The 17,551-nt window shown below is 38.0% G+C and overlaps 1 protein-coding gene across 6 annotated transcripts in view; it reads left to right on the top strand.

The window, feature by feature from the left end:
* MYBPC1 (myosin binding protein C1) overlaps positions 1-17,551 on the top strand; it is a 100,526-nt gene that overhangs the window by 43,897 nt on the left and 39,078 nt on the right. For all 6 annotated transcript variants that reach the window (XM_060776872.2, XM_060776867.2, XM_060776871.2 and 3 more), the window contains 6 exons: positions 666-814; positions 1,320-1,437; positions 7,546-7,594; positions 11,137-11,193; positions 16,597-16,763; positions 17,369-17,501. In XM_060776872.2, the coding sequence (XP_060632855.1) occupies positions 666-814; positions 1,320-1,437; positions 7,546-7,594; positions 11,137-11,193; positions 16,597-16,763; positions 17,369-17,501 (673 nt within the window). The remainder of the gene's footprint in view (positions 1-665; positions 815-1,319; positions 1,438-7,545; positions 7,595-11,136; positions 11,194-16,596; positions 16,764-17,368; positions 17,502-17,551) is intronic.

Raw genomic sequence — 17,551 nt, 5'->3', positions numbered from 1 at the left:
GAGGGCGCTTCCAGACATACAGAAAATGCAGGTGAAAACAGGTTAAACTAACCTGATTCTGCCCATGTTGTTCTCCCCACCCCCTCCCACAACCCCGGGATTTCCCTCCCGAGGTGGCTACAATGATGCTGGAGGAGGGGGGATTCATCCTTCCCCTCCCTCTCCTCCAGCATCATTCTGAAGTGACACCACAGCTCTCTGTGCCTGTCAAGCATGTGGGGCAAGTTTTGGGGGAGGAAATGGGGGGCTGGGAGGGCTTTTTGGATCCCCAAAAGGTGAGAGATTGCAGTGGGGACTCCCCCTAGTTAGTCCCAGGACTACCCGGGGGTGAGTCCCCACAGACCCAATACCCCATTAGAGTCAAGACCCCGGCCTTTCAAGAAGGGCCTGATTTAAGGAGATATCTAATTAATTTGGAACAATGCAGGGAACCCCTGCTTTGTTCCAGATTTATCTGAGGTGTTGTTTGGGCCTGTCTGGAAGGGCCCTGAGAGGAGATTCCACCACCATCCCCACCTGACAACACATGTTCTGCCAACATCACAGTTTATTTGATGGACACTGCCACCTTCTTTAGAACTTTCTTATATGTCCTCAGTTTTATTGCATTGATTATGACATACATAATAGACAACCAGGTATTTACTGTATTTTACTTTTTTAAGGGCAAAATATCACATTCATAGCCAAAGTAGAAGCTCAGGATCTTCTCCGAAAGCCAACTGTTAAGTGGTTTAAAGGGAAATGGATGGACCTGGCAAGCAAAGCTGGAAAACATCTTCAGCTAAAGGAAACATTTGAAAGGCAAACCAAGGTACTTATAAAGATGTCTGAGGAATTTAGTATTTGCAAATTCCTAACCAATATAAACAAATCTAGAAACTTGAAGCAATTTGAACATTCAAACCTAGCTACTCATTGGATTTGACACTTCTCTGAATGTTGAATCGATCTCTCAGTAGCGTAAACATTTCAAAATATTAAATGTGAATTTGAAAATAATGGTCTAAATCTTCTGGTTAATCCTGACTATAGTAGACAACAGTAATTCCATCAATGGAATTTATCTAAATGTTGACTCACCATTTAGCAATTGATTAAATCAGCTTACTTAGGGGACATTTTTTTTGCTAAAGTTAGTTAATATGGAAACACACAGAAATATTGCTAAAACATGTAAAAATGAAACTGGAAACAGGCGAATTTATATATCCCTAATCTTAGCCAAAGTATAGAATTTGGTTTTTGCATTCTTGTTATGTTTAACACCTGAATATTCCCTTAAATTTAAACTAACATTTTCGTTGTGTGGATTTCAGATTTATACGTTTGAGATGCATATCATTAAAGCCAAAGAAAACTATGCAGGAAACTACAGATGTGAAGTGACATATAAAGATAAGGTTGATAGCTGCTCTTTTGATCTGGAAGTCCATGGTAAGAATCAACGTTGTTACCTTTATTTCCCATAGCCATATTTATATTAAAAATTGCAGTAAAGTTGGTTTATCTGAGCCCTCATGCCTATTTCTGTTCCTGTTTATGTATCACATATATGGCCACCAAGATATACCTATTGGTTTAATGTTTCTCTTTAGTCTTCTCCATTCAAAGATGCAATTTTAATTTTCGTTGCAAACATTAGAAGCCAGTGGTGTTTTCTTTGGAAAGGAGATATAGAGGCGAGAATTTCCTACTGGAAGGCTGTGGCTTCCATAACAGTGAAGTGATAAATTTGTCCATACCTTATTCTGAACTTCAGAAGTGTGGGCCATGAGCTACATGTAAGCTCTGGACCCAACTGTTGTATCCACCCATCTCCCAAAAGCACTCCTTTAAAAAAAAAAACCAACATAATTGTTAGAGCAGTGGTTCTCAACCTTTGGATTCCCAGATGTTTTGGCCTTCAATTCCCAGAAATCCTAACAGCTGGTAAACTAGCTGGGATTTTTGGGAGTTGTTGGCCAAAACATCTGGGGACCCACAGGTTGAGAACCACTGTGTTAGACAGTTTTTGCCCCCAAATGCATGAGAATATATGAAAATATCCCCATCTCTCACACAGTTTCTTTCTGCAGACCCTCTCTAAATGGTGACCAGAAATGATGCAACAATCATAAATGATAGAACTTCACTTCTGGTCACCATTTTGAGAAACTGGAGAGTAAAGTGGAAGTATTTGGCAGGTTGTATGTGGAGGTTTAGTTCATAGAAAACATTTGGTGGGGATTAACCCCCATGCACTTCTTCATATTGTTATTAAAGTTCCTTTATTATAAGGCCTTATATAATCAATAAAATCACCCAACTTACCTTCCTCATAATACCATTATTAAAGGAGATGGAACTAAGGAAAAGGAGTAAGAGGTTAAAATTAATCAAGAAGAAATGCACCTTCAACTAATTTAGATGTTATTCCTTGTCTCTTGGAAATCTTGAGAACCATTATAGACAAGGCTGTATCTGATTAAACCACCCTGTTTCCCACAGAGATTTGAAGGCAATCATCCTCTCTTCTTGCTTTGGCCCCTAGCAACTGTCCTTCAGTAACACACTGCCTCCGAATGCGGAGGATTCATATAGCAAAATGGCTAACATAGAGTTTATCTGGATAGAGTTTATCTGATATCTCCTCAGTAATCCCCCTTTAAAGTAACCTGGCTGCTTTCATACAGCTCCAACAGGCTGGAAATTACTCATACCATAACTCTGAGTCAGTGAAATCATATTAAATTCTTGAAGCAATTATCTGAGAAGGTTTCTGAAGCCTGCGGTTTATATTTGGAATAAAGGCTATGCTGGATGACAGTGCTGACAGCTCCAGACTCTACAAATTTATCTATGATTGGAGGTCAAAGAAAGGGCTCCCTTTTCAGCTTATCTCAGGTTCAGAAAGAAATTTATCTGTTACATGTCCATCATTGCAACTCCCCAGGAGAGAGAAAATGTGATAAGGTTCTTGATATATCAGTGCCATTGGTAGCAATCTTTTCAGACAAAAAAATGAAAGAAAATCCTAACAGGCACCTTAAACCTTTCTGGTACAGTTATGGATTTGATTACAAAGAGGAAAAGCGTTTATAATGAAGTCAGTAGAACTTAACCTTTTATTTGGTAGGATGAATAGATGATAAAATAAATCACCAAAGTCACGGAAGGCTTTCCCTTAACAGTGGTTCTCAACCTGGGGTCCCCAGATGTTTTTGGCCTTCAACTCCCAGAAATCCTCACAGCTGCTAAACTGCCTGGGATTTCTGGGAATTGTAGGCCAAAAACATCTGGGGACCCAGGTTGACAACCATTGCTAGCATATCGCACAACACATTTCTTCCATCAGGATCGGCTTGGACAGGCATGCTGGTTTTAGTGGAAGGATACTGACCTAGTAGCAATAGGTGCTGTGAACCACCTAAGCTAGGTTTTGCTGTTGGGTGCCTTCAAGTCATTTTTCACTTGTGATGACCCAAAATGAACCTATTATGGGGTTTTCTGGGGCACAGAGTATGTGACTCACTCAAGGTCACTTCCACACATAATAATATAATAACTTGATTTTTATACCTCACCTCCATCTCCCCAGAGGGACTTAAGGCGGCTTATAAGGGAACAAGCCCAAACAAACATAGTTAAAATATAATACACTAAAATTTAAAAAAAACAGCATAAACCAGAATAAAACAACGACATTATAACAGAATACAAGAGCAACCATCAAACCAATAACCAATGAACCTGCAATAATAATCAATTTCTGGGCACAGGTGGGTAGACTGGTGCAAATCCATTGTGAGGATAGGGCTGATATAACTATCCACAATGATATAAGCCAGACTATAGGCAGTATAACCCATGATATCTGCTTTGAACTGGAATATCTGAGTCCACACTGCCATATATCCCAGTTCAAAGCAGATAATACGGGATTTTATTCAGCTGTGTGGAAGGGACTTAAATTTTCATGACTGAGCAGAGAATCAAACCCTCACCTCCAGTCATAGTCCAACACTCAAACCACCACACCAAGTTGGTTCTCTAAGCAAAGCTACTGTCCTCAAATGTAATGACAGTAACTGCCATGCCAGTATTATTTAAACAGGATTGAAACAGTAGTCCATCCAGCTTCTGATCAAAAAAACAGAGTGCACCTATTTTGTCCTCCAGCTCATTTCATGGTTTCTGACAAGCCTGGATAGGTTATGTCCTGTGAGCAGTGAAATGTTGTGTTGTTGATGTTGCAGATGTAGTCAATTTTCTCTAGATTATACTCTCAACTTCAAAGACATTAACCAAAGTGTTCAATTATCTTTGATAGCTTTTAAATATTCAGATTAAAACCTGGAGCAGACTTGTCTAAATCTGGAGCCACAGGCCAGATAGGCCTATTGTTAGTAGCTGATATGGGAGCTTCACTATGAATCCAATGTTAACATTTAGTGAGATGATGATGGCAGTGATTATGATGATTGGCTCAGTGGGTTAAACCCTTTGCCAGCAGGACTGCTGACTTGAAGGTTGGCTTGCTGACCTGAAGGTTGCCTGTTCGAATCCAGGGAGAGCACGAATGAGCTCCCTCTGTCAGCTCCAGCTCCTCATGTGGGGACATGAGAGAAGCCTCTCACAAGATGATAAAACATCAAAACATCTGGGCATCCCCTGGACAACGTCCTTGCAGACAGCCAATTCTCTCACACCAGAAGCGACTTGCAATTTCTCAAGTTGCTCCTGACATGAAAAAAATTAATATTATTAATATGTTCATTATGTTTATTTTTACCCTGCTTTTTCTGTTTACAAACAAGACTCAAAGTGGCTCACAACCAATTCAATACAATTTAAAACCCAAAACGATACAAACATTAAAATAGAATTAAACATTAATGTTATTAAGAATGAGCCATTAAAATCCTTAAAATGTTTCCAGAGCTAAAACCACAGCACCCCGAGACTTGATCTCAAGCTATGGTGAAGACATTCCTCTTGCTGCGGAGCCCTTAAAAATACCACGCTTCCAATCTGGAAAACAAATGGCCATTGTAAGAGCAAATGATACAAGAAGCATTTTCAAACTTGGTAACCATTCCAGTGAGAATTACTTCATGGGCCTTCTTTTATTTTTGGACTTGGGGAGAGAGAGACTGTCCATAAGCAAAGGACCTTGTCTGTCCCTCAAAACACTACTATGGGGTCCTAAAGCCTGGTCACCTGGCACTGTAGCTTGAGATGCCAGGCACATCTAAGGGAAGCTTTCTAAATATCTTTGTCTTACAGCCGTCCAGCAGCTAACCCAGCATACGTCCATCCTAGCAAAACAAGCCTCCCAAATGGCCAAGGTCAGAGTGCTCATTAATCAGCTGGGGAGGCAGGTCACCATTAACGGAATGTCCAGCAGCTGACGGCCAATTAGCCAGGCAAGCCTCAAAGTCTGCCCGCCTTCAGGAGCATGCAGGCAAGGAGCCAGCCTGTCTGCGGGCATACACTTTCTATAGGAGGGAATTGTTTCATTTGATTACATGGCCAATTTACACTGGGTGTAATTTAATTCTAGATTCAGCTCTCTTACAGGCTTGAATCAGAAGCTGGATTTTTCAGTGGTTATGACGTGATGGGCAAAGCTTGCACTGAGATGAGTCCATTATTTGCAAAGCTTGGCAAAGTTACTTTTGTGGAGTATAGCTTCCAGAACTCCTCAGCTGGCCATGAAAAAATTCTGAGAGCCATAGTCAGAAAAAAAAATAGTTATTTAGATCTCCACCAGATTTCCATAAAACATCAGGATTTGGTGGATGTTGTGGGAGAAAAATGGGTTTTATTTATTTATTTATTTATTATTTTGGAACACTCTCCTATCCCAGTCTATTTCTCTTGAATTTATGGAACTGGGTAGGGGGTTGACGTGTTCTAACATACTGCAGACATTTCCATTCACTCACACAATTGGACATTGTTGACAGACAGGTTCTTGCCGGGTTGAGATTTTTGTTTTAATCTCTGGGTGTGGAGATTTATGGAAGGAAACAGCTGCAGGGAGAGGTATAAGCCTTCTCAACCCAAACACAGTTGTCCTGATCTGGGTTGGAGCCCAAGACCTTTGAAGCATTTTTTTAAGAGGAATTACTATATGAGGCCCTGGAAGTGTCTTGGTGGCTCTCAGAGTCCTCAAAGAATCCTAAATTTTTGAAATCTTGGTTAATTGCTACTCTTTGATACCTGCAGAAATAGCAGATCATGGAAATATACCCCAATATCTCAACTCAGCTTAAATTGGAGGGTTTTAAAAGATTGCACTGAGGCTGCTATGCTGTTATAGCTGGGACTGTATTAATTGAGTGATATTTTATTATTTCAAATATAACAATCAATAGGTACAAAGGTTTCTAACTAGAGCTAATAATAGTCAGTGCACAATGCCCCGATTAAAGCAGATCCACTGGCTGCTGATAAGTTTCCAGTCTCAATTCAAAGTGCCAGTTATGACCTTTGATTAATTGTTTTGTATTTGTGTATGTGGGCATTTTGTGCCATATGTAAGGGCCAGAGTCCCTTCGGGGAGATGGTGGCAGGATATAAGAATAAAGTTATTATTTTACTGACACAAAAGCACAGTATGTCACAGCAAACGAGATCTATATGCTGGATTTCGTATCATAAAATCACAAGTTGAACACTTCCCAAGAGTCTAGGACTGTGTGATGTATTTTCGAATGATGAGCGCAGATCCAAGTAAGGTGGCCTTTTGCAGTTCACAGATCGTGATTTTGTCGATGTTTATTGTTAATAATAAGTTGTTGTTGTTGTTGTTGTTGTTATTATTATTACTTGGAGGTATCTATGGGCAACACTGGCTCTTCATTTTAGAAATTGAGATGAGCATCACCATCCCAGGGCCAGACATGACCAGACCTTTAATGTCAGGGGAAAGCTTTACCAATTATTATTATTATTATTATTATTATTATTATTATTATTATTGTCCCATTTTAATTTTCACTTTTTGTATGTAGTTCTCTGTATTTTTTAAAAGACATTTTATTAGACATTTTATTTAATTAGTAAAATGATGATGATGATGATGATGATAAAAAACAGCAAAAATTATGAATATTTTCTTTGATATTTACATTTCAAAATATTGAGGTTCCACATATAGGTGTGCTTTCATTGTGCAACTGGGATATTAATTTTACTCTCTATTTCTTTTTGTATTTACTACGTGGCCTAAAGATTGTATATCTCAAATTCAATTATATAGTGACTTCTGCTACAAATAACCCTATATTACTACTGTGATATACAGTGATATAGCCAATGTCAGAAGGGTATAAGTAACAAAGGGATGTTTATCCCTTCCCAGTGAAAATTTCTCCACTTTGCATGAAGGATGTCTTGGGCTGGTAAAACCAATGCATGACAGTGTTAACGCCATGTTGGCCACATCATATCCTTTTGTCATTTAGGACATGGATATCTGTACAAGTTAAATGTTCTGCACCCATGGCTTTACACTATGCAAATTACTCAGGCCATTTATTTTCATTTTTATTGTAGAAGTTTCATCTGCACCATCAATAGATATCCGATCTGCGTTCAAAAGAAGGTAACCTCATCTAATGATTTTGGAAAATGCTTCAGTAATTGGTGTAGAAAGTATCAGAAAAACCCTGCACTGCCTTTGAAAGCAAAGCAAATGGGTTGAAAAGACAGTGACAAATTTTCAGAAAATGCACAGTGAAAAAGGAGTGGAGTTGATGTTACAAAGAGAAGTGTCAGAGATAATAGTTATGGAATGTGTTTAAAAAAAAAAAGCTAAGATTCCCAGTCCAATTTTTGTAAAGTTTGGCTGAGTATGGCAGCTGCTGACTCCTGAATCAGTGGGGCAGCAAGTCCATACTTTAAGGTAAGGCCCTTTGGATAATTCTCTTAGATTTCATATCAATTTGCTGGCCCATTGCTCTGAAAACCATTACTTGGAGCTGATGGCTGATCTACATGTTATGAGACTAAATTCAGAGTGGTATTATGGTAGCAGTAGGGCTTCCTTCCTTCCTGTAACTCCCTTCCCTATGTGGTTTGAAACCTGTTTTCTTAACTGGCTTTGAAGCTGAACAGGTGGGATAGGAGCTTCAGAAGGGAGTGGGGACTGCTCCTGTCCTGCATCTACAAGTAGAAATAACTCTAATGTGAAATGTGCAATTTGATGGATTATCATGTTGGCTATATAGTGGTTTTTATTTATCACTCCACACAGAGCTTGGTTGTTTATGTGCACCAAGAACTCGTGGATTTTCACTAGTTTTACCACAAGTGTGTGTTAAGTAAGATAGTGACATGATAGTAGGAAGTGAAATACCTCACAGATCCTATGAATACATATGCTCAATATTACCATCAGCCTTATTCAAATAATGACTTTTACACAGAAATAAAGAACACTGTCTATATAGTCAGTCACACAATGACTTGACTTCTATTGATTACTTCCAACTAGAATTAAAAGTTATCAACTATTGAGTGGCGAGTCTCCATATAGATAAATCTCATTGATTCTGTTAATCTACCCTGGCATCTAAACATCATAAAATAGCTGGTAATAGGAGAAAAGGTAGCCTAAATAATCTGTTGACATCTGTGGAGAGGGAGAAAAGCTTTCAAATTTCCATTAGGATGGAATTTTAGAAATGTAATGTCACTACTAAGAAGACGCCCATCTCTTGCATATACCACAACAATATCATTGCTACACCATAATGGTTCTGACACCTTTCTCACATCTTTGTGAGACAGGTACACTGCTCCAGGGAAGTGTTATTTATGACTTGTTAATTGACTATGGCTGATTATAACTGGGAGCCAACAATATCTGAAGGGTTACAGGTCTCATAAAGAAAGTCTCATAAACTCTCAATATGTTTGAGATAAGATCCTAAGGTATACTTACAAAGTTATCCTTAATTTAATTGTAAATATATTTTGCATTTTCAGACCTTTATGTATACAGTATAACTGATTGCTTTAACATTTATATTTGGGAAAGCAGTGATTGTTAGTGAATCATAGATGATGTGTTATACATAACATCTAACTGAAGACCTTTGTGTTGACATCTCATTAGCCATGCCCTCTTCTCTTCCCACATTTCATCATGGTACATTTCCTCCTACCAATTCAACCATTTGGCATGGTTCTGCCTTTTTGTTCCTCTCTCTCATCCTCATCATTCATATATCATTCATAATAGCACAAGCCAGCATATGTCATGGGTGAAATTAACTCAAGACGCACAGGTTTGCTATTTTGGAATTCCATCCCTACAAATTTTGGGGATTATTCCTGAGGACTCTGCCAGGATTTATTATACACCAAAGCTCTTTTTGTGAAGCATACCTCCCAGAATCTTCTGGCCAGCATGCCCAATGATCATATTTACTAGTTCATTCTGGTAACGGCAATTAAAAAAAACTTTTTTGAGCTCCAATCCAGATATACAAGGGCTGCAAAGCCTTCTGTCCTCTAGTGGAGCTCACTAGATTTGCACTAAGGCTTGTTCCATTGTAGATTAGTAATATCACTAGTAACGATCCATTTTTTGACCACCAACTTAGCAAAAACAACATGGTCTTCCTACCTTCCAGCTTGTGATAATGAAAGTTGATGGAATGAGGAAGCTACCTCAGGTAACAGTTGCTGGAGGTAGCAGGATCCAATTGCCACTCTTCCTGTATCTATTAAATTAGCTTGTTGCTCTCAGATATAGTGGACAATATTTCCCTATTGCCATTTTTGAAATAAGATTTGACTCCCAGATGGCTTTCATATATGGAATAAAAGGCGACATGCAACTTGGTCCTTTTTTCAGACAGTAATATAATCTGGGTCAGAACTGAGGAGTTTAGCAACAACTGATCCTGTATTAAGCCTGACAAGACCAACATGAAGCCATGAGAACTCAGGTTATCATGCAAGATAGAAGCAGATGTTTACCAGGTCTGGACCAAGGTGCTTTCTAAGAGCCGCCGCAAACTAGCGTCTTGGGAGAGCAAACTGTGCCAGTACGGCCGATGACGTCGAAGACTCTGCCTCTTTCTCCACCTCTTTCTCCGCCTATTTCTCCGCACCCACGTGGTTTTCCCTTTGCTAGGGCAGCGATGCGAGCGTACTCTCGCTGTTGAATTCTTATGTCCTCCAAGAAAAAGAAACAATGATCCTGAAAAACTTATGAGGCAGGGAAAGAAAATGGCTCAGGGCACTGTTTGTTTATTGCCTATACTTTCTGCTTCTCTTCTTCCTTCCTTTCATCCATACGCATTCATTGCACTTTTCAGTTTTATTATTTTTCAGGCAAATATGCATAATAAGGATCTTCTACATATTTCCATCTTCCCAAAAGTTGGATTTACATCCAGACGAGAACTCAATGCCTGAGGAATCCTTGTTTATGCAAAATATACCAAGTCCTTTCTATAAATAGTTGCAATGACACTGTTATAGTTCAATATATTCCATAAATGAATTCACCTCCATAAATGAACCCATCCACCATCTCACAATGACTGTGTCTTTCTCTTTCTTGTCTTTAAAACCATACATTGTGTGTGTGTGCAAGGAAAATATCATTTCCAAAGTCACCTTTTGCTGACACGTTTATTATAAGCTTAAGTTTACTATGTGATATTTTATGATTGTGCATTGTTCTATGCAGTGTAAAAACAATGTGATATTTGTTTTACATTTTGTAAATGAGATCAGCACAAGCCCTTTGTTGTTCTGAAAGCAGGCACATTGGCAGACATGAAAAACAAAGCCCTTTGTGCTGACTCGAGTCTCCTTGAAACACATTTGTGTTACAGAAACGTCTAACACAAATTTAGGCAAATTTACATCTATTGTGTTTAGAAAAATTTGCCTGAACAAGTGTAACATGAAGCAACATAAACCATTGTGTTCATCTTTTCACAAGTGCTTGTTAGTGGAAGTTAAAATCCTGTGAAAAAGAATACAAGTTTGTGTTGACATATTATTCTTTCCTGTGTGTCTACAATGTAAGTAGTGTTGCATTTGTAGGGCATCTATTCAATGTGTGTTGTCCTACTCTCTGGGTATTAAACAAAGACTTGATTCTTTTTTTCTTATTAATAACAGCGGTGAAGGACAAGAGGATGCAGGAGAACTTGACTTTAGTGGTCTCCTGAAACGTAGGTGAGAACCAAGTAATGAAGTGAGCAGGTGTGGACTGGAAGTTGGTTAGGCTCTCACATAGAAAGTGTCAGGTGTAGATGTAATTCCCTTCAGAAATGGGACCATCGCTTCCCTTTTTGTTGTACAAACTTCTAATTTTTAAGGGATTGAACATGCTGAAAATTAAACCAACTCAGGTGACAACATGGTGACAACAAACCATAAAAAATGTAGGATGTCATACCCTTTCTTGGGGCTGTTACCCATATTATAACTTAACACCATGGGGATGTCTCAGAGAGGCATTCCTGTGACACTAAATTATAACATGGGGATGAAGTCTTACTAGGACTTGCCAGTACTATATTAGTGTTTGTTTTGTGCTTGCATGCTTTTCTTTCGCTCCTATGTGGGGAAGAGAAATTCAGAATGTTAATCCTGGTAAGAAATTTTTACAATCCAATTCTAGGACATTTCTTTTCAAAGTATATGGACAGCCATCAGTTTTTTGTTGTTATTTGTTTGCCCTCCATCTGCTATATAAATTGATGAAAAGGCTTACTGAGCTTCAATATAGCACTGTGTGACTAAAAACATATAATCCACGGAGTGTTGGAAAAATAAGCAACTAAGGTTAGACAACTCTTCTAGAACCTAATGCTATCATAAAGCTGAAAATATTTTAGAAGTATTTGAATCACTAGTATTGTATAGTTTAGTGTAGTATAGTATAATATAGTATAGTAATATAATGCGTATATATCTTGTTTAGTTCTGTTAGTTTCTCATCATGGGAGAGAATCTGTGGACAATAAATTTATCCCTCTCTCTTCCTCCAGAAACTGGGACTCAGGCCCTTCCACACAACCATATAACCCAGAGAATCAAGGCAGATAATCCACAATATCTGCTTTGAACTGGGTTATCTGACTCCACACTGCCATATAACCAAGTTAAAAGCAGATAGTGTGGGATTTTATACAGCTATGTGGAAGGGACCTCAGAATTACACCTCATCACATGGGACTTTTGCCCCATCATAGGACACTTCCAACTCGGAGCCAGTATGGAGGCTTCTGGAGACCATCCCATGGGCTACTTCCAGCAGGGCTCCATGCCGGCTCACTGTTGAAAGTGTGCTGGGAGGAAGAATTCAGAACATGTTCTGATTGAGTAAGCTGGGGGCAGTGCAGGGAGAAGGAGGGCGATGCGATGAGCCTGGGGGCGATGTGGAGCGATGGTTTCCTCTGCTGCCCCATGGATTCCCCTGCTATCACCCATTTTTAGGACCTCAATGTAATGAAGTCCTAAGATAGCTACATGAAAATCATAAGGTAGAATCTCTAAATCAAATTAAACAGCATATATATGTTATTAAAATAAAAAAACTAAGTAACTTAATTAAAATAATTGGAATCCCATTCTTAGCCACCAGTAAATTGCTAAGGGGCTAAAAAGTTACATACTGAACACAAAATTATTTCAAATCATTTTGAGTTTTGGCCAAAAAAAATCTTTGTTGAACAGAAGCATACCTGGGAAGCATCTAATGTGAATTTGTAGCACTCTTGGGATGATTAAAAATTCATCAAAGACAAATTAGCAATTTCTCAATGTTTAACCAGACCGAATGCTGGATGTTTGTTTTTCATGTATTTCATACTTTCATCTTGACCAGATCAGCCAAGCTTTCTGCCTTCTTTATATGTCTTTAAAGCACACAGTGGGAAGTTGCTCCAACAAAATGCTTAGACATTATAAGAACAAAAAATAAAATTCACCCCTATTTTAATCCATATCATTTTTACCAGGTGTTCATTTTCTCCTCCCTAACTAGGACATTCACTTTGATATGTTCATGAAATCATAATCCTAGGATATCGTTGGATATGGATTTGCTTGGCTTGGTTGTCTATTGTTTTCCACTAACATACAGTTTGTGTGGAAATATGGTTTTTCTGTGTGAGTTTTTTGTGACAGTCTGAAATTATGGTTATGAGTAATTTCTTGTATATGGACATGTATATATATGTATGTATATAGATCTACCGAAATGTCACTCTTGTGTGGATAATGGGCTAATCAGATTTCCAAATCAACCTGATTGTTTTATTGTATTTTTGAAAACCAGCAGTCTATCGGTCAAATAGCAATACTGGACATCAATATGAGTATTGGAATAGATTTTCCTCCCCTCTCTTATGTTCAGTTGATTGCTTTACTTAACAGTTAAGTGCTTTAAGGACGCTTCAGCTATTCCTAGGCTTTTCATTATAATAAATATTATGTTTCAGTTTTATCCTTATTTCACTGGATTATTTAAAAAAATCCCACTTCATTCACTTTAGGGAAGGGAGGCCCCTGGTGGCACAATGGGTTAAACCCTTATGCTGGCAGGACTGCTGACCAATAGGTCAGTGGTTTGAATCTGGGGAGATTGGGTTGAGCTCCCTCTGTCAGTTCCAGCTCCCATGTGAGGACATGAGAGAAGCCTCCCACAAGGATGATAGAACATCAAACATCAAGGTGTCCCCTGGGCAATGTCCTTGCAGAAAACAAGTTCTCTCACACCAGAAGCAAATTGCAATTTCTTAAGTTGCTCCTGATACAGAAAAAAAAATAGAGAAAAATCATACAGAGCATTTTGACTGCTGATTCAAATCAGTAAAAATAGTAAAAAAAATTAAAAAAACATTTAAGCTTGGTTTAGTGTTTTTGACATCAGTGGTACTGAAGCCAAATTGTAGTCAATGGATAGATGCTAGCTTTACAACTTATGTCAAAGTACTGTGGCCAAGAGGTCAGAAAAACACATGGCTGCATTCCTCAAGGCTGAGAGTTTGTCTTGCATCTAATGACCAGATGCAATTAATCTCTGAACTGTCAATGGGAAGCTAATCCATTAAGTCTTGAAGGCAGCTGGCTGTGAGCCTATCTCAAACACTTGGAAGCAACGGTTTCTAGAAACTGGCTTAATTCAGTTACTTAGATGTAATGAACTTAATGATTAGTGTCATTAATTCTGGTGATTGCTTGAGCAGCTTTTAGATAATTGGAAGAGCTTAATTAGCTGTTTCTGCAAAAGCTAAACAAATATGGAATTTGAAATGTTCAGTATTTTACTGATTTCTTATTTTTACAAAAGTCTGGAATTTTAAATAAGACATTCCCTGGCATGGGATGGAAACCTACATTCCTAACTATAGATTCATTTAGAAGAAATAAAAGTTCAATGCTCATTATCCATTCAGGAATGATCATTTCATCTTAAAGACAAAAGTTTTGTTTGCTCAAGGATTTGTTCTTCAGCTAAGCAAAGGTAAATGAAGAGTCTGGAGCAGTGATTCTTACAGTGGGTTGAAAATCAGGACGCACCAATCCTCATTCTCAACAACTACCTAATGATAAGGGGCCCATTCTCATCTTCGGCTGCTGATGCATGTGCATCCCTGTCATTGCAAACAAGAGGCATTGCCACGCCTAGAATGGCCAACATCTTGAAATGAGAATCCAGCCCCTTTCTGTGTGTCCGCTTTGTGGATATGTTTGCATTTCCCCATTGATTTTTGAGAAGGTGAAATCTCACTGACAGAGCAGCCAGTGTTTGGGAGTAAGTAAACTTTTGCAATCTATTAGCATGAAAAGGCTAAATAAAATACAAGATCATATAATCCCACCCAGAAATAGTACCTACCTCTCACGCTGTCCCAACATGCATGATTACATTCATATCAGTACACTAAATCAAGCATAAACTTAAGTCTACAATTATTCGCCGGTGTGCTTTTAAAACAAAAAGGATTGAAAATTAAAATGGACATGTTTCTTTTTAAAAATAAAAATAAAATAAGAATAAATTTTAAGATATTTCAACTATTTAGTAAGATACATTTCTGCATGAATTTAGAAAATCTTTTTAATATGCTTTATTATAATTAATAACTAGTCCTCAAAAATGAAATTCAGTTTAATTAAACATTAATTCAGATTCAACATCTATTTTCACATGGCAACATCACAATTATCAACCTAGATACATTAAAGGCACTGGATCTCATTCGATCTTTGAAACAAAGCAGGGTCAGCAATGGTCAATACTTGAATGTTAGACAACTTCCAGGAACTGTAGGCTATATTTCAGGGGAAAGAATTGGGGGAAAAATCACCTCTGAATAGCCTTTGACTTTAAAAACTGTGTACTATGAAATTCATAAGTTTGCTATGAACCAACAAGTGACTTAAAGATGCAAATACACATACAAAGTTACCATAAGACATGTGGAGACATGACAGAAGCCTTCCATGATGATGGTAAAACATCAAAACATCCAGGTGTCCCCTGGCCAATGTTCTTGCAGACTGCCAATTTTTTCCCATCAGAAGGGATTTGCAGTTTCTCAAGTCACTCCTGACATGAAAAACAAACATAAGATTACAAATCATTTTCAAATTATCACTACTAATTCTGAAAAAAATATTGACATCTTGGAATAACCCATTTATCATAGAACTGTGCCTTTTTACAGATATCCATGTGAAAATGGCATCATGATGAATTTACAGTATTAAGCATTGTGAGATCAGCTCACCTTCTGGTGCTTCACATCAGGGCCACTTTCTCTTTACTGCAATACAATTTCTCAGGTCCTCTACAGTGAAAGTCCACATAGAGAGGATAAATCTATATTGTCAAGAAGACTCACTTATCATCATGTGTACATTTCTGGCAACACTCAATTATCTAGTAAGCAGATAGTTAACAGGATGCATGTTGAATCTGGCCACCTTCCATCAGTATGTTATCATTAAGATACAAAACTCAGGGATAAAGAAGAGCCATTGTTGCTCTGTGACAGAAGGTTTGATACCTTTACAATATTTATACTACCAGAAAGTTAACACAATATTCAGTTGAATCCCTTTTAAGAGTCTCAGTTCAAACGTTAATGATAAATTCCTCCAGATTACCTCAAGATCTGATTGAATAGCTAGTTTGCCGCTAACTCTAGGCAAGACGAAGCTACCTTTTCCAAGGAACATCTCACAGTTTTCTTTCCCTCTGTTGAATCTACAATTGAAAAACAAAGAGCGGCTTTGTGGAGAGCTCCAGTTGCTTTAATGTGAAATCTCACAGGTTTGAATTCAAGGCAAACTCAAGATATGTAACATGGTGTCCAATGAAGACACAGGGTAAGTATGTATCCAGCTACTTCTCTCCTATTCTGCTGTAAAGATGTACATCTCCTGATTAGATCAACCAATCTTTAAGCTTTTGATATAAAATTAGGCTTAGCTCTAACATTCCAAACTTAACCATCCTTAGATCTGATTTTCCACTTGTCTGCAGAAATAGTTCATTAATATGGGATGTACCTCCTCTTCTTCCAATTTCTTTTTCTCCTGTGCCTTGATTTTCAAAATTAGGGAAGTTAAACAAGAGCCAGAAGAACCTGATATAGATGTGTGGGAGCTTCTGAAGAATTCAAATCCCAATGACTATGAGAAAATTGCCTTTCAGTATGGGATTACAGACCTGAGGGGCATGCTGAAACGTTTGAAGCGCACTCGCAGGGAAGAAAAGAAGAGCGCAGGTATGGAAAGCAAACAGAAGTTCCTTCGTTAGAATATGGATAGACATTGAGTAGCCTCCTCTAGTAACTGAACTAGACAGATATTTTTCAAAGATTAGAGTGATGTAGACTATTTAAAAAACAGTCCTTTATTTAGAAATCATAATAATTCAAAATAAATACTTGGAACCAGAAGTATTTTGAATTGTTTGGGATTTTGGAATACCTGTATTTGCATATGCATGTATAATGACATCTTGAAATAGATCCCAGTCCTAAACATAAAATTATTTTTGTTTCATGTGCACCTAGTAAAGTTTGAAGATAATTTTATGCAACATTTTACATTTTTTGCATGAAACAAAGTTTGTGTACATTGAACCAGCAGATAGGAAAGGTGTCATTATCTCAGCTAGCCATGTGAATAATTTTGGAGTATTTTGGATATCAGAATTCTGGATAATGGATGCTCAGCCTGTATCATTTTTGAAGCATCTTAAACACATCATTAAAGAAATCCACTAACTGACCCATTTTAAAAATCATTGTGAATCTTCATGATAGTGCCTTTGTTCTTAAACATTTTCTGACTCCCCCTCTTTGCCCCAAACCTCTTCATCTAACAGCTTTTGCTAAAATTCTGGATCCTGCGTATCAAGTGGATAAAGGAGGTCGAGTAAGGTTTGTGGTGGAGCTGGCTGATCCAACTGTTGAACTTAAGTGGTATAAAAATGGCCAAGAAATACGACCAAGTGGAAAGTAAGTAATTTGGTGTGGGTGTGGGTTTTGTTTTTTTCAGTACAGGGATC

This window comes from Anolis sagrei, chromosome 5, assembly GCF_037176765.1.
Source record: "Anolis sagrei isolate rAnoSag1 chromosome 5, rAnoSag1.mat, whole genome shotgun sequence".
NCBI lineage: Eukaryota > Metazoa > Chordata > Lepidosauria > Squamata > Dactyloidae > Anolis > Anolis sagrei.
The sequence above is the reverse complement of the archived record's forward strand: the minus strand, read 5'-3'. Positions and strand labels throughout refer to the sequence as shown.